The following is a 21,771-nucleotide window of genomic DNA, read 5'->3' on the forward strand; positions in this document are numbered from 1 at the left end:
ATCTGGGATGATCCCAAATGACATTTTTCAGCTTGCTCAAGCTCTAGCTCAGCCCTTTTCTGAACAGTTCTCTCCCCCACCTGCCTTTTACTTCACAAATGCTCCCTCCTTTCCCCCAGTGAGTTCCCAGCCCATCACAGTCTCCATCACACTGCAGCCTTCCTTGATGCCCCTCACCACGAGGAAGGCCAAGCCCCAGTGTCAGGGACTCATCCTGTCAGTGGCTGAAGAGCAGCAATGTCTGTCTGTGCCAGGGGCTCTTGGATGTCTCTGTATCCATGGACAGAAGGGTCTGTCTGTGCCAGGGACTCTTGGATGTCTCTGTATCCATGGACAGAAGGGTCTGTCTGTGCCAGGGGCTCTTGGATGTCTCTGTATCCATGGACAGAAGGGTCTGTCAGTGCCAGGGGCTCTTGGATGTCTCTGTATCTATGGACAGAAGGGTCTGTCAGTGCCAGGGGCTCTTGGATGTCTCTGTATCCATGGACAGAAGGGTCTGTCTGTGCCAGGGGCTCTTGGATGTCTCTGTATCCATGGACAGAAGCTCTGTCCTTGCAAAGGTTTCCATAATATCTTGGTACCCATGAGTATGGAATGAACACAGAGGGTGAAAGTGTCAGTCACGTTGTTTGCACACTCCTTCCTTTCCATCCAAGACACATCCATGCACACCCCCACATACAGATACATTAAAAGGATAGGGATGGATAGAGATTTCCCACAGAGCTCTAACTTTGGCAGAACTCACCTTGTAAGCCATGGCCAGGGCATTTTTTTCCCAGCTCTGTGTCAGTAGGTGTCCAAGAGCTGAAGGGAACAGCATTTAGAAGCAGTTTCAGGATTTCTAGGCAGGAAAGGGAGCTGACAACCATCCACATAACTCACCATATTCGTCAGGATGGGCTGCTGGTTCTTTAGGAATATGGCACAATGGAGACACGAGACTTGGGATAATCCCAGCTCTCTGTGGATCTGTGCAAAGGTGGAGCAGCAGAAACACCTTGTGTCTTTGTCCTGGGTTGCAGTATATTCTATCACCATCCTCATGTACTGTTGAAACCAGGTGAGGCAGTGCTCCCTGCCTCCCCCCCCCCCCCCCCGGGCTACCTTCTGTTAATGGGCCCATCAATGCCCTGCCCCATGACTCATAGATAACTTCCCCCTGTATTGTCCCCTGTTAATGGGCCCACCACTGCCTTGCTGCATGACTCAGAGATAACTTCCTCCTGGACTGTTTTCTGTTAATGGCTCATCAAGGCCTTATCTCATGACTCACCATCCCATTGTGAGATGCTCCTCCCCGAGGGAGGAGCCAAGCATTCCATACTGGATATAAGCTGAGAATTCGAACACCACAGCAGCCCTTACCTACGGGACTTCCAGAGGACAGGAGCTACTGCTGGACTTTCAGCTGAAGACCAGACCCCCTTTCTTCCAGAGGATCACGCTTCAACAAGACCACCTCATCTGGACGACTACCATCACCCTAACAGGGTTCCAGGCTGTATTCTGACTCTGTCAGTGTTTTTGATATTATTGCATTTATTCTTTTTATCATTTTCCTATTAAATTATAATTCTGACTTGCGATCTCTCACTGGTTTGATTTCAAACTAGTACATATTTTGGCGCCCAACGTGGGGCATTAACCTGAGAGAAAGTCAGAATTGCAATTTCATATTAACAGAAACCTATCCACCATGGTGGTTGGCTTGTCTATATGGGTACTGTATCTTGCTCTCTATATTTTCCCTCACATGGGGAACTACTTGCCTGTTGTATTGCTCCTGTTGAGACCAGGGAATGGTATGAGAATTGCTTTATTGGTTTATTATGCTTATGGCATGATAACCTGTGAGGCAATGAATACCATTCGGAATATATACTCAATTTTGTTTGCTTGTCCTAGTCTGGGCTGCTACATCTGGGACCTTCTCAACAATCGCACCCTGCCCTTGGTGGGAAGAGTGGAGAGTGGTTTCTTCCAGCCTTTCAGGTCAGGCACAGCAGTTTTTAAAAATATTGAGTTCTCTCTGGATGCCAAGGACAGCCTAGTCTTGCTGTTTTGTTTTCTCTGCATGGCCTGCACCATGTACACCATGCTTAGAAACAAAGCACTGTTTGGTGTGGTACAGCGTCTTCTTGAGGAGGAAGAGAAAAGAACCAAGAGCAGAGCAACAGCATCCATGACCACACAGACTGCCACAGAGGAGAAAGGAACCAAGAGCAAAGCCACAGCGTCCGTGTCTACGCAGACTGCCACAGAGGAGAAAGAAACCAAGAGCAAAGCAACAGCATCCGTGTCCACTCAGACTGCCACAGAGGAGAAAGGAACCAAGAGCAAAACAACAGCGTCCATGTCTACGCAGACTACCACAGAGGAGAAAGGAACCAAAAGGGCCATGAGCACCTCCACACAAACAGTCACCGAACCAGAGCAGCCTAAACCGGTAGAAGTTGCCCCCATTCAGAAAAAGAAATCAAAAAGCAAATCAGTCCGCATAGTGACTGATGAGGGTGAGGCAGGACCTTCACACGCAGCGGAGGAGACAGAACCAGAGATTATCACTCGCTCTCTATCCCTAGGTGAGCTGCGTGACCTGCGGAGGGAATTCACCCGCCAGACGAACGAGTCCATCCTAACCTGGCTGCTCCGCATCTGGGACGCTGCAGCAAACGACACCATCCTGGATGGAAGTGAGGCCAGGCAACTGGGATCGCTGTCCCGGGATGTGGTCATTGACCAGGGGATTGGGAGAACCCAAGAAACTCTCAGCCTCTGGAGGCGACTGCTGACAAGTGTAAGGGACAGATACCTCTGCAAAGAAGACCTCCAGGTGCACCAGGGAAAATGGAGCACAATGGAACAGGGTATCCGATGCCTGAGGGAGTTGGCTGTGCTGGAGATCATTTTTGCAGAAGATGAGAGATTTCCTAAGAGCCCAGATGGTGTCCAGTGCACGTCACAGATGTGGCTGAGATTTGCACGGCTTGGACCAGAGATGTACTCCCGTTACCTGGCAACACTGCAATGGAGGGAAGGTGAGGACAGGGTGGGTGTCCTGGCCAATAAACTAAGAATCTACGAGGACACTGTCACTGCCCCGTTTCGCACCCATGTCTCATCTGTGGAAACAAGGCTGGCTGAGCAAGTCCGGAGCTTGATTGAAGAGGGCCATCAGAAACTAAAAAAGGAACTTAAGGAAGAAATTTACCACGTCTCCCCAGAACCAACAAGAGTCTCTGCTATTAGGAGTAGGCATTCCCCAGCCAGGGAGAAAGGATACACTCCACGAGGTAACCTCTGGTTTTTTCTCCAGGAGCATGGAGAAGACATGAGGAAGTGGGATGGAAAACCCACCTCCTCCTTAGCAGCCCGGGTACGTGAACTAAAAAGAGGGACAACTACCACAAGGAGCTCATCTAGAGCCAGCGCCGCTCCGGTCTCTCGTGGCCAGAACATCAGAAGGTATAGAAATGATGATATGAGTGATCCTCTTGAAGGGACATCAAGAGCATATTCACCGGAGGAGAGCAACGTGCACCATGACCAGGATTAGAGGGTCCCTGCCTCTAGCCAGGTAGAGGAGAGGGACAACCGGATCTATTGGACAGTGTGGATCCGATGGCCTGGCACATCTGACCCACAAAGATATACGGCTTTGGTTGATACCGGCGCTCAATGCACTCTAATGCCATCAAGGTATGTGGGAGCGGAACCCATTTCTATTTCTGGGGTGACAGGGGGATCCCAGGAGCTCACGGTACTGGAAGCTGAAGTGAGTCTAACTGGGAATGAGTGGCAGAAACACCCCATCGTGACTGGTCCAGAGGCCCCATGCATCCTCGGCATAGATTACCTCAGGAACGGGTACTTCAAAGACCCAAAAGGTTATCGCTGGGCTTTTGGGATAGCTGCTCTAGAGACAGAAGGCATCAGACAACTGAGTACCTTGCCTGGTCTCTCAGACAACCCTTCTGCTGTGGGACTACTGAGAGTTGAAGAACAACAGGTACCAATTGCCAGAGCAACAGTGCACCGTCGGCAATACCGCACCGACAGAGACTCTGTGGTCCCCATCCATACGATGATTCGTGAGCTGGAGAGCCAAGGGGTGGTCAGCAAGGCTCGTTCACCCTTTAACAGCCCCATATGGCCAGTGCGTAAGTCCAGTGGAGAATGGAGACTGACGGTGGATTACCGTGGACTGAATGAAGTCACGCCACCACTGAGTGCAGCCGTACCAGACATGCTGGAGCTTCAGTATGAGCTGGAATCCAAGGCAGCAAAGTGGTACGCGACCATTGATATTGCAAATGCGTTTTTCTCCATTCCTCTGGCAGCAGAGTGCAGGCCTCAGTTTGCCTTCACCTGGAGGGGTGTGCAGTATACCTGGAACCGATTGCCCCAGGGGTGGAAGCACAGTCCTACTATCTGCCATGGACTGATCCAGACTGAGCTAGAAAAGGGTGAGGCTCCAGAACACCTGCAGTACATTGATGACATCATTGTGTGGGGGAACACGGCAGCAGAAGTATTTGAGAAGGGACAGAAGATCATCCAGATTCTCCTGAAGGCTGGTTTTGCCATCAAGAGGAGCAAAGTCAAGGGACCTGCCCGGGAGATCCAGTTCCTGGGGGTAAAGTGGCAAGATGGACGGCGTCAGATTCCCACTGAAGTCATCAATAAGATCACTGCGATGTCTCCACCGACCAACAAGAAGGAAACACAAGCTTTCCTAGGTGCCATAGGCTTTTGGAGAATGCACATTCCTGAATATAGCCAGATTGTGAGCCCTCTCTACCTGGTTACCCGCAAGAAGAACAATTTCCATTGGGGCCCTGAACAACAACAAGCTTTCGCCCAGATCAAGCAGGAAATCGCTCATGCGGTAGCCCTTGGTCCAGTCAGAACGGGGCCAGAAGTGAAAAACGTGCTCTACTCTGCAGCCGGGAACAATGGTCTGTCCTGGAGCCTTTGGCAGAAGGTGCCTGGTGAGACTCGGGGTCGACCACTGGGATTCTGGAGCCGAAGCTACAGAGGATCCGAGGCCAACTACACCCCAACAGAGAAGGAAATTTTGGCCGCCTATGAAGGAGTCCAAGCTGCCTCAGAGGTCATTGGTACTGAAGCGCAGCTGCTTCTGGCACCCCGACTGCCGGTGCTGGGGTGGATGTTCAAGGGAAAGATTCCTTCCACGCATCATGCCACCGATGCTACTTGGAGCAAATGGATTGCCCTCATTACACAGCGTGCCCGTATTGGAAACCTGAACCGCCCTGGGATTCTGGAAATTATAACAAACTGGCCTGAAGGTGAGACTTTTGGATTATCTTCTGAAGAAGAGGAGCAAGTGACACGTGCTGAGGAAGCCCCACCATATAATGAGCTACCGGAGAGTGAAAGACGATATGCCCTCTTCACCGATGGTTCCTGCCGAATTGTAAGCACTAACCGGAAATGGAAAGCTGCTGTATGGAGCCCCACACGACGAGTTGCACAAGCTACCAAGGGAGAGGGTGGATCGAGTCAGGTCGCAGAACTTAAAGCTGTCCAGCTGGCTTTAGATATTGCTGAAAGAGAGAAGTGGCCGAGGCTCTATCTCTACACTGACTCCTGGATGGTAGCTAATGCTCTGTGGGGATGGCTGGATCGATGGAGAAAAGCCAACTGGCAGCGCAGAGGGAAACCCATCTGGGCCGCTGAGATTTGGCAGGACATCGCCGCTCGGGTGGAGAAGCTGATCGTGAAGGTTCGACACGTGGATGCTCATGTACCCAAAAGTCGGGCTAATGAAGAGCACCGTAACAATGAGCAGGTGGATCGAGCTGCCAAGGTGAAAATATCACAGGTGGATCTGGACTGGCAGCACAAGGGAGAATTATTTTTAGCTCGTTGGGCCCATGATGCCTCTGGTCATCAGGGACGAGATGCAACGTACCGATGGGCTCGTGAGCGAGGGGTGGACCTTACTATGGACAGCATCTCACAGGTTATCCACAACTGCGAGACCTGCGCTGCAATCAAACAGGCCAAGCGGGTGAAGCCTCTGTGGTACGGTGGAAGATGGTCCAAGTACAGGTATGGGGAAGCCTGGCAAATTGACTACATCACCCTTCCCCAAACCCGCCAAGGCAAGCGCTACGTGTTGACCATGGTGGAAGCAACCACTGGATGGCTGGAGACATACCCTGTGCCTCATGCTACTGCCCGGAACACCATCTTGGGCCTGGAAAAGCAAGTCCTTTGGAGACATGGCACCCCTGAGAGAATCGAGTCAGACAACGGGACACATTTCAAGAACAGCCTCGTAAGTACTTGGGCCAGAGAACATGGAATTGAATGGATCTGTCATATCCCTTATCATGCACCAGCTGCTGGGAAAGTTGAACGGTGCAATGGACTACTCAAGACTACCTTAAAAGCACTTGGTGGAGGAACCTTCAAAAATTGGGAAGTGAACTTAGCAAAGGCCACCTGGATGGTTAACACCAGAGGATCCATCAATCGAGCTGGTCCTGCCCAGTCTGAACCCTTGCACACGGTGGATGGAGATAAAGTCCCTGTGGTACACATGAGAGGTATGTTAGGAAAGACTGTTTGGATTAATCCCACCTCAGGCAAGAGCAAACCTATCCGTGGGATTGTCTTCGCTCAAGGACCTGGTTGCACTTGGTGGGTAATGCGGAAAGATGGGGAAACCCGATGTGTGCCACAAGGAGACCTCATTTTAAGTGAGAACTGTGTGTAAGGTTCCATTGTATATATATATATATATATGTGTGTGTGTGTGTGTGGAGTTTAAGGAAGGTACTGATTTGGAATTATGTAGATGGTAATAGAATAAGGGGTGGATTATGTCCTGGGTTGCAGTATATTCTATCACCATCCTCATGTACTGTTGAAACCAGGTGAGGCAGTGCTCCCTGCCTCCCCCCCCCCCCCCCCCGGGCTACCTTCTGTTAATGGGCCCATCAATGCCCTGCCCCATGACTCATAGATAACTTCCCCCTGTATTGTCCCCTGTTAATGGGCCCACCACTGCCTTGCTGCATGACTCAGAGATAACTTCCTCCTGGACTGTTTTCTGTTAATGGCTCATCAAGGCCTTATCTCATGACTCACCATCCCATTGTGAGATGCTCCTCCCCGAGGGAGGAGCCAAGCATTCCATACTGGATATAAGCTGAGAATTCGAACACCACAGCAGCCCTTACCTACGGGACTTCCAGAGGACAGGAGCTACTGCTGGACTTTCAGCTGAAGACCAGACCCCCTTTCTTCCAGAGGATCACGCTTCAACAAGACCACCTCATCTGGACGACTACCATCACCCTAACAGGGTTCCAGGCTGTATTCTGACTCTGTCAGTGTTTTTGATATTATTGCATTTATTCTTTTTATCATTTTCCTATTAAATTATAATTCTGACTTGCGATCTCTCACTGGTTTGATTTCAAACTAGTACAGTCTTCTTTGGGGACACAAGGTCCAAGGAGCTGGGGTGGCAGAGCGTGACCTGGGCTGGTGGCAGGTGAAGTCCCATTTCATGACATCCCGGAGTGGCACAGGACAAAGCTCCAAGCACCCACAGCCCCACGGAGGAAGTCCTTGGAGTGCTGCACATCCCATAGGAAAAGCTGCATTCCCTCAGTCCATTGGCATTTATCACTTCCATTTGCAACACTTTAGGTCCAAGTTTCAAACTGCAAAATATTTACACTCAAGACACAGTCATGAAGAACATGTATTTCAATTTCCTATTCCTTTAACTGCAGTGTAAAATATCTTGATATTGGAAATCATCCATAAAATCTCTAAAGGAAGGCAGCTAATGGATCCTTTCCACTAGGACGTGTACAAACTAAGGAACTAAAATCAAACCTGAGTTCTCTTTTTCAAAAGATCAGTTACCTCTTTTGTACTCCAGAGTTATAGAATATTTTTCACTACACATTTGGGGGTAATTTTTATCTTTCATTTCTTTTTTATGTTTTCTTTTTTGTTTTTTTGTTTTGTTTTGGTTTGGTTTGGTTTTTGGTTTGTTTTGTTTTTTTTTACAGAAAACAAGTCCTAGAAAAGGCACGTCCTTTGCTCCTGGTTCCCGTGTGGAGCAGCTCCCTTCCCGCTGGCTGAGCTGCTCAGGCAGAGCCCGGCAGCTCCTGGCCCTGCAGGGCTGAGGCTTTTCCCCGTTGCTGGGCACAGACTGATGGAGCAGCACTGCTGAACACGGGCACACGCAGAGGGAGCAGAGCAGCTGCCTTTGCCCACCTGAAGCTCCAAGGCCAAACTCTGAGCAGGCACGGCTGCAAGAGACTCGCAGGCTCCCTGTTGGCTCTGCTGCCCCACTTGTGCCCGGCCCAGCTCTGCGGGAGGCAGAGGGAGAACAAGGGGCAGCTCCCTCCCAGCCCCAGCCCAGGGACCCCTCGAGGCAGCCCCGGGCCTTGGGCCACTGTCAGCACCCACTGCTCCAGCCACCGCTTCTGCTGGCACTGACAGCAACAACCAAACTGGGGCTGGTCCCCAGGGAGCAGCAGCAGTGCCTGCATCTGATCCCTCAGCCTGGGGCAGCCCCCTGGGGGAACAGAGGGCACAGCAAGAGGGACAAAACCAGGCAGGGGCAGAGACTGGGAAGAGCCAGAGCTGGGAGCAGCAACAGCTGCTTCATTGCACTCCTGGAGAAAGCTCTTGGCTGGCTCAAAGCACTGAAAGGTGTGAAAGGCAGAGAGGAGGCCACACCAAACAATGCTCCTGTTTTCACACCCTCCTGTAATAAATGGAAATGATTCGTGCTAACTAAAGTGTAACTATTTGGAAAGTTATTATTAGAAGCAATCAAGGGAATTGGTGTTACAAGGCAGATGTACCCCCTCTACAGATGTTACATGTTAAAATTAAGGTACAGGATGTAGTTTTGAGATAAGAAATGCCCTAAGACAAAATCAACCTTGAGATGGATAACGTTGGAATGACTTTAGGTATAGGGCCTGAAAATTATAAAATATAAGACTAATTAGTGGAGCACAATGCTCACTTACATAACACAACACTTAGGACGCACGCACAGCCTGTAAGGTTATCCAGAGGACAACGAGGATGAGTGTAAGCCTTCATCCAAAAGACCACCAAAAGAAGACTGAAGACCCCCTAGCAACAAGTAAAGCATGCACCATGAAGAACAGTGATGTAAAACTAAAGAATCAGAAATAAGATGAGACTTACTGGAAACATGAATGAATATGTATAAGTATACAGTATATAAGTTTAGTTTGAATTGCTTTATTTCATATGTAAGGGGGTTGAGAAGCCCTCTCCGTACCCTGGTCAGTTTTGCTTATGCTTTAATCATAATTACTGGCAAGCTATATTCATATATTTATTCATACATATATATACATATGTATATATATATATATATATATATATGAATATATTCACTAAATTGTACTCTTTTACTAAATTGTATTCCTTCTATATCAAATTGCTATTCAATCCACTAAATTGTATTCTTTTATTAAATTGTTTTCTTGTATTCAGTTCACTAAATGGTATAATTTTTTTCTTGTTATTACACTGCTGTTAACTCAATAGCCCTAGTCGTCCAAATTTCAATTTCATTTATGACACTGCCCTTGGGTGAGTTACAGCCACAGCGAGAGGGAGGAGGAGATGATCCCACCCATGGCTGCTGCTGGCTCCAGACATTTGCTGAGATAAAGCTGAGCCAGAGCTTCAGCATCTCCCCCAAAATCACAGAATCACAGAATGCCTTGGCTTGGAAGAGACTTTAAAGTTCATCTCATTCCATCCCCTGCCATGGCAGGGACACCTTCCACTATCCCAGGCTGCTCCAAGCCCCATCCATCCTGGCCTTGGACACTTCCAGGGATCCAGGGGCAGCCACAGCTTCTCTGGGCAAGCTCTGATCTCTGCCCAGGTGAGCAGGGACAGGAGCCGAGGGAACGGCTGGAGCTGGGCCAGGGCAGGGCTGGGCTGGAGATGAGCAAAAGCTTCTTCCCCCCCAGGGGGCTGGGGCAGTGCCCAGGCTCCCCAGGGAATGGGCACGGCCCCGAGGCTGCCGCAGCTCCAGGAGCCTTTGGCCAGCGCTGCCAGGGATGCACAGGCTGCGATTGTTGGGGTGTCTGTGCAGGGCCGGGGGCTGCACTCCATGATCCCAATGGGTCCCAGATGCCAGCTCAGCCCCTTGTGCAACTCTCACCCTTGGGCTCAGCCTTTGTGTCCCCTGGAGGCGCTGGCAGAGCTGATGGGGTGGGGCAGGAGCGGGGCAGCCCCAGCGTTCCCCTGGCAGTGCCAGCACAGCCGGGCCAGCAGCCCCAGCGTTCCCCTGGCAGTGACAGCACAGCCGGGCCAGCAGCCCCAGCGTTCCCCTGGCAGTGACAGCACAGCCGGGCCAGCAGCCCCAGCGTTCCCTCCCTGGAGACGCTCCAAGGGAAGCGGCCAGAGCCGCGTCCAGTCAGCGGAACTGAGCGGCCACTGAGCACCCCCGGCCTGGGCTGCTGTGGATTCCTCTGCACACAGCTCGGGGAAGGTGCCCTTGGCCACCCCCACAGTGCCACAGACAAGTGTCACACACAGTTACAGAGCTCTGCACACAGCTCACAGGGGGAGATAATTTTAAAAATAAACCAACAAAAAAACCACCAGGAGAAAGAGAACTCCTACCTGACAGAGCTGTTCCACCCTTCAGTTGAGACACCTGCATGCACACAAAACCTGGGGCTACAAAAAATGAGGCTTCATAGGCACATTTGCAGGAAAATCAGGTTTAGGACAGGCTATCAGCAGAACTGTTCTCAGCTGGGTGAAAAAGGCCCCTTTGGCAGCTGCAGGGCCATTGAAAATGCAGACCCTCAGGCCATGGGGGAGAAAAGGGCTCTGAATTCCCCTCCCCTGACACACAAACCCTGCTCCCAGGCTGCTCCCCACACAGGATTCTACTGGAGGACTGTGGAAAGCTGAGAGTTGGCTCTGGCTTCTTCATGTTCCATGTCCTAAAGCTGCCTGGGAGAAGAAATTTAGGGTCAGCTCCACTGGCACAATCCCTCCTGGCCCAGGGCACAGCCCCAGGAAGGTCTTTGCTCCTCCCTCGGCCCTCCCTGAGGAGGCTGGCAGGGCTCGCAGGTTGATGGCATTTGTCCTTGCTGCCCCTCACATCCCACTGCCCCACAGAGAGCCCCGAGCCACCCGTGAGGGACAGGCCCTGCTGGGCCAGGCCTGGGCTCAGGGCTTGGCCTTTCTGCTTCCTCCAACCCAGCCAGGCCTGGCTCAGCATTGCAGTTCCTGTGCTGTGCCCCAAGCTCGCTCGGGCCCTGCTGGAAAGGGACCTGAGGTACCTCCATCCCCTCGGGCAGTGCATGGGAGAAAACAACAAACTTCTCAGGAGGATGGGAACAAACTTTCAGCTGCAAACTTTAGAGAATTAGGTACTCGGGAAATCATAAAGCTGCATGCAATTAGAGGAAATCACTTCATTAAGCACTGACTGAGCCAACTCGTCCAACCCATCCAACTTCAAGCTATCCAGATTTTGAAAACTGAAGTCAGGAGAAGCGAGAGAGGGACAGAGATCCACAGTCAGCCTTGGATCCAGCGCCATCTCAGCTGCTGTGAGCTCCAGGGCCGTGGCACATGTCAGTGTCACACCCGTGTCACAGCCTCACCTGCTCTGCTCCCTCTCCCAGCTGGGGTTTTTGGGGTGCCAGGGGCTTGGCAGCCACTTTGGGGCTGGAGCAGAGGCTGCAGTGGCTGGGCTGGGGCAGTGACTGCCCCACACAGGCAGAACTTGCTCTGCCCCCAAACACACCCTGGAGATGTCTGGGGCCATTCATCATTTCTCTGCTCTCCAGCGCTGAGGCAACGCACTCTGGCTACAGCTCTGAGCTCGTGCCCATGGCAACCATCCCTGGCAATGGGGCTCCATGGAGCTGCTCTCAGGAACACCCCAAGAGCTGGGGAGTGCCCCAAAAGCGCCTCAGAAATGTGAGATACCTTAAAATCTCTTTGGGAACATCCAAATATCCAAAACTCACTAATGGGTTTCCCCTCCATTCATCATCCCCAAACTTTGGCTGTCTCATTGCAGACCCCACCCCACCTCCCCAATCCCAACCCCAATCCATCCCATCCCTGCTGGACATCAAGACCCCCTTCCCAAGCTCGATTTCCCCCATTTCACACCTCCCAAACTCCATCCCACCTATCCTGCCCCACCCAATGCCCATCTCACCCCTCCTGATCTGCATCCCACTTCACCCAATCCCCTTCCAACCCCATTCCACCTGATGCCTTCAGAAGGCTGACCTAGAACAGAGGCTGCACAGAGTTAAGAATAAAGTTTATTAAAAGGCCTTAAAGGATACACCTTGGGCAGTACCATAACCTGTACTTGTAGCCAGGGCTACACCCAGGATGGACCAAAAATGGTCACAAAAATGAACAACTGATCACACGGTCTCACATTTTTAGAAGTTTACGTCCATCTGCATATTTGGGTTCATTGTCCAGTTACAGCTTCAGATGATGAAGTCCCATCCTTCTTGTTTTCTCTCTTCAGTCCACCCTTGTTTATGCTTTTGGGCTTGGAACTTGCAACGACTGTCCTTGGTATCAAGCTAGAAAAGGAATTGTTTTGTCTACCTGTTGTAGTTTAAGGCCTGGCGATCTGAAGATTTCGGGATGTAACGGAAAGTTAGCAAAAACCCCTCTCTGTTAGGATAGTAAAACCTTCTGTAATTAGCAAATAGCACTCAAGTGTAACGTAAGCAGATGGGAGTAACACAATGACCCTAGGTTATAAAAGGTCAAATTCTCCTGCAATAAACGCCATTGCTTTGCCATCCATCACATTGATGTCTTGTGGGTAGATTGGCCAGGGTGGCCATGGGGGGAGGCCATGGTGCTGGCTCCTGAATTGGGGTGTTTGCCTTGCTTGGAAAACCTACACTACCTACTCTGTGAAGAGAGCTCAGTGACACCTAATGTGAAGTTCAAAACTACAAACCTAGGCAGTGCAGAACATGAAAGATATGAAAGCTAAAATTTAAGGCAACACACCCTGAGGGGCTGCGGAATCCAGTCATTTGGGGTGGGATTGAGTAGATTTCAGTGGGACTGAGCGGTTTTGAGGTGACAGATCGAACCCTCTCGTCTCCTTGAGTGCCAAGAAACGGAGACAACTCCACCAAATAACCCCACAACCCCTGAATACTCCCAAGTATCTCCCAGATTCCCTTGAAGCATTAGTAAATGTGAGGTTGTAGATGCCTTTGATGAATTTGTAGACTTTTATTCCAATTTTGTCTGTTTTAAAGAGATGAAGATGAATCAAAAGATAGAACCAAACCAGAATGACCACCAGCCCAGTGTGTTCCCAACACAGATCACTGGGAACGTGGGTCATCAGAGCTCTGCCCAACGTGGGTCCTCTGATGGGGGATGGAGCTGGAGCAGTGCACAAATCTCTTCCTGCACTTGGGGCACTCACAGGGCTTCTCTTACCGGTGCCTCTGTTGGTGCTGGGTCAAGTGATAGCTCTGGGTGAAGCTCTTCCCACACTGGGGACACTCGTAGGGCCTCTCCCCAGTGTGGATGCGCCGGTGCCTGATGAGGTGGGAGTTTCGCTTGAAGCCCTTCCTGCACTCAGGGCAGCGGAAGGGCCTCTCATCCGTGTGAATCCGCTGGTGCAGGAGAAGATGGGAGCTGCTCTGAAACCTCTTCCCACACTGGAGACACTCATAGGGCCGCTCCCCAGTGTGGATCATCTGGTGGATGGTCAGCTGGGACCTCCGGCTGAAGGTCATCCCACACTCCCCACACTCATAGAGCTGTTCCCTGGTGTGGATCTTCTGGTGGCAGATCAGGCTGGAGCTCTGGCTGAAGCTCTTCCCACATTCCCCACACTCATAGGGCCTCTCCCCAGTGTGGATGCGCCGGTGGTTGATGAGGTGGGAGTTTTGCTTGAAGCCCTCCCCACAGTCAGGGCAGCAGAAGGGCCTCTCATCCGTGTGAATCCGCTGGTGCCTGAGGAGAGTGGAGCTGCTCTGAAACCTCTTCCCACACTCAGAACACTCGTAGGGCCTCTCCCCAGTGTGGATGCGCTGGTGGATGATGAGTTCGGAGCTGCAGCTGAAGCCCTTCCCACATTCCCCACACTCGTAGGCCCATTCCCCAGTGTGGATCATCTGGTGGCAGATCAGTTTGTTGCTCTGGCTGAAGCTCTTCCCACACTCCAAGCACTTGTAGCGCTTCTCCCCATCCTGAAGCTGCTCATGGACCACCAGCTCAGAGCCTTGGCTGGATCTCCGGCCGCCTTCCCAGCACAGGGTGGGTCTTTCCTCCTCAGAGCACCCTGGGCTGGGTTTGGAGCCCCTCCTCCTGCGGGATCTCTGGGGCTTTTCCTCCCTGTTGGATTCCTGCACTGTGGAGCTGCTCAAAACGGCCTCTTCCACGAGGTTCTGCTGCGGGGATATGTCCTCCCTGGTCTCCATCCTCAGCTCCTTGTCTGGAGGAGGAAGGACAAGGAGAGGATGGGATTTGCCTCCGTGCCAGAGGGAAGGGGAAGGAGATCCCCCCAGTGCGTCCCCGGCAGGACGGCGTCGGCAGCGGGGTTGTCCTGCAGCCGGGGGCCATGCTGGGCTGGGAGATGGAGCAGGAGAGAGGGGGAAAGGGACACTGACTTCCTCCTCACCTGCCTGGGTGTCCTGGGGCATCTTCCTCTTCCTCACAGCCTGCTTCTCCATCCAGCCAAAGTTTGGGAACGGGAAATCCTGGTTTGGGGAAAAATACAATTCACGAGCACATTGGGTTAGGGTGTTCCTCCTGCCCAAGTCCATCTCTAGAAGTCACCAGCCATCCATAAAAACCTCCAAAACATCAAGATTCAGCCCTGAAAATGCCTCCCAAGAGTTCCCCATCTCTGGTCTGTCCCCTTCGGTGTTCAGGGGCTCTCCGCTGCTCCCACCCGCTGGGGACGGGGGGAACCCGGCCCGGGGAAAAGGAGAGGGAAACTGGGAAAATTGGGGGCTGCAGATCCAACCTGGGGCTGGCTGGGGACCCTGGCTGGGGACTGCCAGCCCTTGGGGCTCCTCTGGGGAGATGTGGGAGGGGGGAACACAGAGAGGGCTGGGGGATCCCAGGAGTGGCAGCACTGGCAGGGACTGGTTTGGACTGGGGTAACTGGAACCTTACTGGGGCAACTGGGAATGATTGGGAATGAGCACAAGCATGCTGAGGGCAACTGGGATATACTGGGAGTGTCTGTGACCATACTGGGAACAGCTGGAACCACACTGGGAGAAATTGGGAGTGAGTGGGACCGTGCTGAGATGGACTGGGACTATTCCAGGGACAACTGGGATCATACTGGTAGGAACTGGGAAGAATTGCAACTATTCTGGGATCACACTCAACTGGGATCATACTGGGATCACAGTGGGAGCAGCTGGGTCCCTGCTGGCTGAGACTGGGATCCCACTGAGGGTGACTGGAATCATACTGGGATTGACTGGGAGTGGCTGGGAACAACTGGGATCATGCTGAGAGCAACTGGGAGGAGCTGGGAATGACTGGGAGCGTGCTGGGGCTGACTGGGATATACTGGGAGAGACAGGGAGTCCCAGGGATCACACTGGAGGCTACTGGGGTCACACTGGCACTGCCAGGGAGCAACTGGGGGCCACTGGCCTCATACTGGGAGTGACTGGGATTAGACTGGGAGTGACTGGGATCAGACTGGGAGTGACTGGGATCATGCTGGGAGTGTGAAGGAAACTGGAAAATTGGGGAAAAAATGCAAAAAAAACCCCAGGATAAATTCAAGGAAAATAGAAGGGAAAATCAGGGAAAAACCAGAAAAAAATCAGGGTGAAATAAAAAATAAAAAAAAAAATAATAAAAAAAATAAAAAATAAAAAAGGAAAAAAGGGAAAATTTGACAAAAAATTTGGGAAAAACAGGAAAAACTTTGGGGAAAAAAAAAAAAAAGAGGACACACAAGGAGAAAATGGGGACAATCTGGGAAAAAATCAGAAAAAATGGGGAATAAAGAAAGGAAAATAAGGAAAAATAATGAAAAACCAGGAAGAATTGAAAAGAAATTTGGAAAATCAGGAAAAAAACTGGGAAAGAACTCAGAAAAATCGAAGAACAACCAGAAAAGAATAAGGAATAAAATCTGGAAAAAATGGGAAAAAATTGGGAAAAACCCCAGGAATAATCAAGGAAAATTAAGGGAAATTTGAGAAGAAATTGAGATAAAGCTAGATAAAATTTTGGAAAAGAAGAGGCAAAAATCAGGAGAAAATGGGAAAGGCATGAAAAAAATTGGGAAAAATTGTGAAAAATGAGGGAACATATCAGGAAAAGAAAGGACTCAGTGAAAAACCAGGAAAAAATTGGGGAAAATATTGGAAAAGTCAAGATAAAAACTGAAATATTTGAGAAAACATTGCAAAAAAATCAGAAAAATGACTGGGAAAAAAACGTAAAAAAAAAACCATAAAAAAAAGAAAAATCAGGGGAAAATCAGGAAAAAGAAAAAAAAAATCTGGAAAAAATCAGAAAAAAATTAATGAAAAAAAATGGGGGAAAATCAGGGAAAAAATTGGGAAAAATCAGGGAAAACTAGGAAAAATTAGGGGGAAATCAGGAAAAATAGAGAAGAAACTGGGAAAAACTGGAAAAAACTGGAGAAAAAAGGAGGGAAGAATCAAGAAAAAATAGGGGAAACCAGGAAAAACTGGAAAAACTGGGAAAAATGCAGAAAAATGAAAGAAAACAGGAAAAAAATCAGGAAAAAATGGGAAAAAAAGAGGAAAAAAAATTGGGAAAATACCAGGAAAAAATGAGGAAAATCATGGACAATGTGAGGAAAAGAAAGAGGAAAATAATCTGGAAAAAAACAGGAAAAAGCAGGAAAAAATGGGGGAAAAAACTAGGAAAAAATGGGAAAAATCAGGAAAAAACCAGGATGAAATCCACCTATTCCATTTTTCCATGGAATTTTGGGAATTGCCTGCTTGGGAGGTGGTAGAAGAATTTCCAGACCAGGGAATGCAGGAAGCGGGGAAAGCTAGAATTGCGGATGAGCTGGTCCAGATTTTTGGGAAGGTTGATGGCCTGGTCCTCTTCCAGCTTCCACAGTGTTCAGATGAATCCCACACCTCCTTCCGGCTAGAAATTATGGAAAAATCATGGGAAAGCTGTGATTCAAATTCATGGAGTTTTTCCTCCAAAACACCCTTTTTTCCTGCCATAATTTCTATTCTCCCCCCCACCCCCCGTCCCCAAAATTTCAATTTTTCCCCCTCCAAAATATTAATTTTTGGTATAATTAAATGGGGAAGATAGGGGGAAATGGAGAAAAATAGGATAGAAATGGAGGAAGAACGTGGAACAGTCGGGGGAAACTACAAAAATATGAGGGAAAACTGAGAAAAATGACAGGAAAAATGGAGCAAAAATGGGGGAAAATCGAGAGCAAAATGGGATAAAAATAGGGAAAAATGGGATGGAAATGGAGAAAAAATTGGGAAAAATGGGAGAAAGAAATAGAAGAAAATGGGGATAAAACTGTGGGAAAATGAGATAAAAGCAGGATAAAAATGGGGGAAAAATCGGGAAAACTGGGATAAAAATGGGAATAAAAATGGTAAAGATGAGGCAGAAATGGGGGAAAATGGAAGAAAATGGGGAAAACAGGAGAGAGCATGGGGAAAAAACTGGGGGAAATGGAGCAAAATTAAGGTAAAATGGGGAAATGGGGAAAAAAATAGATTAAAAATGGAAAAAAATTGGGGGAAAATAGGAAAACATGGGGAACAATTCGAGGAAAAATGGAGGAAAAATAGAAAAAAATCAGAAAAACTGGGAAAAAATGAGGACAAATGAGATAAAAAAGGGGAAAATTGAGGGGGAAAAAATAGGGAAAAAATGGGGAAAAATTGGGGAAAAATAAAAAATAGGATAAAAATAAGGAAAAATTGTATGAAAATTGGATAAAAATTAGAAAAAATAAAGCAAAAATAAGGAAAAGATGGGGGAAAAATGGATAAAAATGTGGAAAAATGGGATAAAATGGAGACAAATTGTACTCTAATAGGGAATGACTGGGAGTGATTTGGCTTATCGTGGGGCTCACAGGAAACTGGAGCCACAAGGCGGGAACAACTGGGCTCATGCTGGGAGCAGCCACTGCCGGCACCGGGAGCCCCGAACCCCTTTCCCGGCCATGCCGGACCCGCATCCCCCCGGCCCCTTTGCCGGGGCTCTGCCGCCACCGCCACCGGGACCCCCCAAAAACACCTCCCGGGGACCCCCGGGGTGCCCCCGAGGGGCATCTGCGGCTCGGCTCTGGAGCCCTGCCATCCCCAAACATCCCCCCCAAAAACCCCAAAGCCAGGGAGCCCCGGGGTATTTGGGGCGAGCTCCCCCTCCCCGGGCACCTGCGGGATGGGGGGCGATGGTCCCGAAGGAGCTGCAGATGCAGAGAGCGGGGAGCGCAGGTGGAGCCTCCTCTGCCTGCTCCAGCTCTTCCTCCTCCTGCTCCTCCTCTTCCTCCTCCTCTGTCCCTCCTCTTCCTCCTCCTCTGTCCCTCCTCTGTCCCTGTGCGTGGTTCGGAGCCCTCGGGTGAGCGGGGCCGGGCCGGGACACGATGGGAAAGGGCTGGGTCCCCCCCAAACCGAGCTGGGGGCAGCGGAGCTTTGGGGGAACAATGGGAACGGGGCGGGACAGGGGAACAGGGGGAGGTGGGAGCACTGAGGGTCCCCCAGTTCACCCCAGGAGCCCCAAGCCCCGTCCCAGCCCCCCAGTTCCCCCCGCAGCCCCGGCTGAGGGGGGCTCAGCCCAGGAGGGGATCTTGTCCCTCTTCCAGGGCCTTTCAGGGTCTTCAGGCCCCTCTCAAGAGGAGTTTTTCTCTTTTTCAGGTTTTTTGGGGGGGATCCCACCACTACAGGGGTGTTTTTTCCTCCCCATTTTAGGGTGTTTGTGCGGCCGCAGCCCCACAAGCCCCTTTTGAGGGGGGATCATGACGGCTTTAAGTGACATTTTTAGGGGTGTCCCCACCCCAAGCCCCTGTAGGGGATGTTTTGTCCCCCAGGGTGGATTTTGGGGGTTCTCTCTACCATGGCCGCTTTAAGGGCCCCCGGTGTTGTCGGGTCCCACTGTAACTCCTCTTAAAAGGACAACACCGCTCCCGTTGGTTCCGGCAGTGGAGCCCGGGAGGGGTTGGGGGTCCCGGGAGGGGTTTGGGGTACCTGGGTGATGCCAATGAAGGTGATGGGGTCCCCATGCTGGGTATAAACCTTGGTGAGGGGTTCCTGGGGATTTTCAGAAGTTCTGGGTGTTTTTGGGGCCATGGTGGTTTCTTGGGAGATCCCAAGGGGGTTTACAGGGGTCCTGATGAGGGAATTTGGGCGATCCCAGGAGTGGAATTTGGGATCTCAAGGCTGTTTTGGGGAACCTGCTGGTGATGGACATGGGGACCCCATGCCAGGTATGAACCTTCTCAATGTCTGTATGGAGTTTTGTGGTTTTGGGGAGTTTTTGGAGCATCCAGGGCTGTGTTTGGGATCAGGGGAGGTTGGGGTGTCCCGGGGGCTTTGGGGGTTCTCGGCAGGTTTGGGGGTACCTGGGCAATGCGGGTGGCAGTGCTGGGGACCCCGTGCTGGGTTTGAACCTTCTCACTGCCCACGGGCAGCGTCAGCGTGTTCAGGGAGATCCTGGGGGGCCCGGGGGGTCACCCCAAATCCCAGGGACCCCAAATGCTGAGGGACCCCCCAAACTGCCCTCACCGCTGGATCTGCTGCAGGCAGGGGGGCACCAGCACTCGGCCCCCACCCTCCACCATCACAGGGGGGCTGTGGAAGAAATCTGGGGGTGCACGGACAGGTCGGGTGGGACCCACAAAGTCCTGGGGGAGGGGACACGGGGGGACTTCCAGGAATTCCCATTATGGGGGAAAGAAGAGGGACCAGGAAGAGTTTGGGGGGGCTGGGTGGGTCATCGGGGGACCCCCAGGAGTCTTGTGGGGGGTGGGAAGGGCAAAGAACAGGGCGACCCCCAGGATGCGCTTGGAGGGGAACCGGATTGGAGCTCCCATGGCTGCGGGATGGGAAGATCTGCCCATGGAATTCCATGGGAATGGAATGGCAGTGAGATCCATCCACAGAATTCCCATGGGAATGGGACAGCAGCGGGATCCATTCACGGAGATCCCGTGGGAGTGCGATGTCTGAGATCCATCCATGGAATTTCCGTGGGAATGGCCACATTCCCAAATTTTGCCCTCCCAAATCCCACATTCGGATTCCCATATTCCCATGGGAATTCTGCCCTCCCCACCTTTACACTCCAGCACCTCCCGCCCATATCTGACATATTTCCGGAGACATTCCCTGCAGCTGTGAGCCAGGGAATTCATTAATCCCTCAGCCTGGATCTCAGGGATCCCCATGGCGGTGCCACAGTTGCCATCGCAGCCCCACAGATCCCCCAGCCCCGGCTCCCCCTGCTCAGCCCCGCTCTGGCTGTGCCGCTGCTGCAGCATCTGCAGCTCCCCGCTGGCCCCGCCATTGGCGCCGCTCTTTGCTGCCCGCCAGTGGCAGCCCGAGGCTGCAGTGACGTCACCGGTCGCCGGGCAGATCCCGGCGGCGCAGGGCGGCCAAGGCGGAAGCGAAAGTGCCCGAGGGAGCGCGGGGGGAGGGGACGCGGCAATTCCAGGGAATTCCCCTGGATCCCCTCCCGGGATCCCCCGGGACCCTCCTCGGCCGCGCACTGCGGGACCCCCGGGACAAACTGGGCTGAACTCCCGGGCCCTGCGCCCAAACTCTGCCTGGAACCCGCCGGCTTCGGCCCAAAGCGGGGGAAGCCCCGGCATCCGCGGATCCCATTTTTCCTGCGGCTGCGGCTCCCCAGCCCCGGCGGAGCAGGAGCGGGCGCTGGGAGCCCGAGCCCCGATTCCCGATCTCCTTCTCTCTCTCTCTGCTGCTCTCTCCCTCTCCTTGGGGTGATCAGAAATGCCAGAGCGGCTGGAGAGCCCCGTGCCCAGCTCGGCTTTCCCTGGAAAGGGAGGCCTGGGGGTGCGGTGCCCCGGGATGGCCGGGAATGGGGCTCCGGAGGTCCCCGGGCTGACGGAACCGGGGGATCCAGGGGCTGCCAGGGGAGGATCCCCGGGAAAGGGGGTGCAGGGCGCTGTTGGTGCAGGAGAAGGGGGTGCAGGGGGTCCCGGAGCTGGGGAAGGAGATGCGGGGGGGTCCCAGGGCCCAGGAATGGGGATCCAAGGGGGTCCCAGGGGGGCTCCCCAAAGCCCCTCCCAGGGCACAGCAGGAGCTGGGTCAGGAGCTCTGGCAGAGACAAAAGGGGGTGAGCCCGGCATGGGGGGGACATGGGGGAGTCACAGGCGCTCCCGGGGGGGGACACGACCCCCGGGGACCCCTCCTCACCTTCTCCCACGCACCCCAACAGAGCCCCTAAATGGATGAGCAGAGCTCGGTGACTGCAGTATGAAACTTGTTCAGTGGCACAGGAGGATTTAGAATTGAGGACAGGGGAAGGGTTTAACCCAGCCTCCTGTTTGAACAGCCTGGAGAGGGGGCTGGGGAGAAACCCATGCCTGCATTGAATTGAGAGAGATCCAGACCCGGGCTGGGAGAGATTTGAGACACACCCACCTTTGGACTTTGCTGTCCACAACACCCTGTCACATAAAGGTAAAACCTTACAAAAGAAAGGACTTGTAAAATTGTGGTTTAGGAC

The 21,771-nt window shown here is 51.9% G+C and overlaps 1 protein-coding gene and 1 long non-coding RNA gene across 2 annotated transcripts in view; both read right to left on the reverse strand.

Moving 5' to 3' along the window:
• Positions 1–14,507, reverse strand: part of LOC147647105 (uncharacterized) — a 94,581-nt gene extending 80,074 nt beyond the window's left edge. The window contains exons 1-2 of the mRNA XM_086872384.1: positions 14,457–14,507; positions 13,574–14,117 (exon numbers count right to left, since the gene is read on the reverse strand). Of these exons, the coding sequence (XP_086728510.1) occupies positions 13,574–14,117; positions 14,457–14,507 (595 nt within the window). The remainder of the gene's footprint in view (positions 1–13,573; positions 14,118–14,456) is intronic.
• The window catches only part of LOC147647078 (uncharacterized), an 813,449-nt gene that overhangs the window by 716,858 nt on the left and 74,820 nt on the right, over positions 1–21,771 (reverse strand). The window lies entirely within an intron of this gene.

This window comes from Cyanistes caeruleus, unplaced genomic scaffold, assembly GCF_971803275.1.
Source record: "Cyanistes caeruleus unplaced genomic scaffold, bCyaCae1.hap1.1 HAP1_SCAFFOLD_65, whole genome shotgun sequence".
Classification (NCBI taxonomy): Eukaryota; Metazoa; Chordata; class Aves; order Passeriformes; family Paridae; genus Cyanistes; species Cyanistes caeruleus.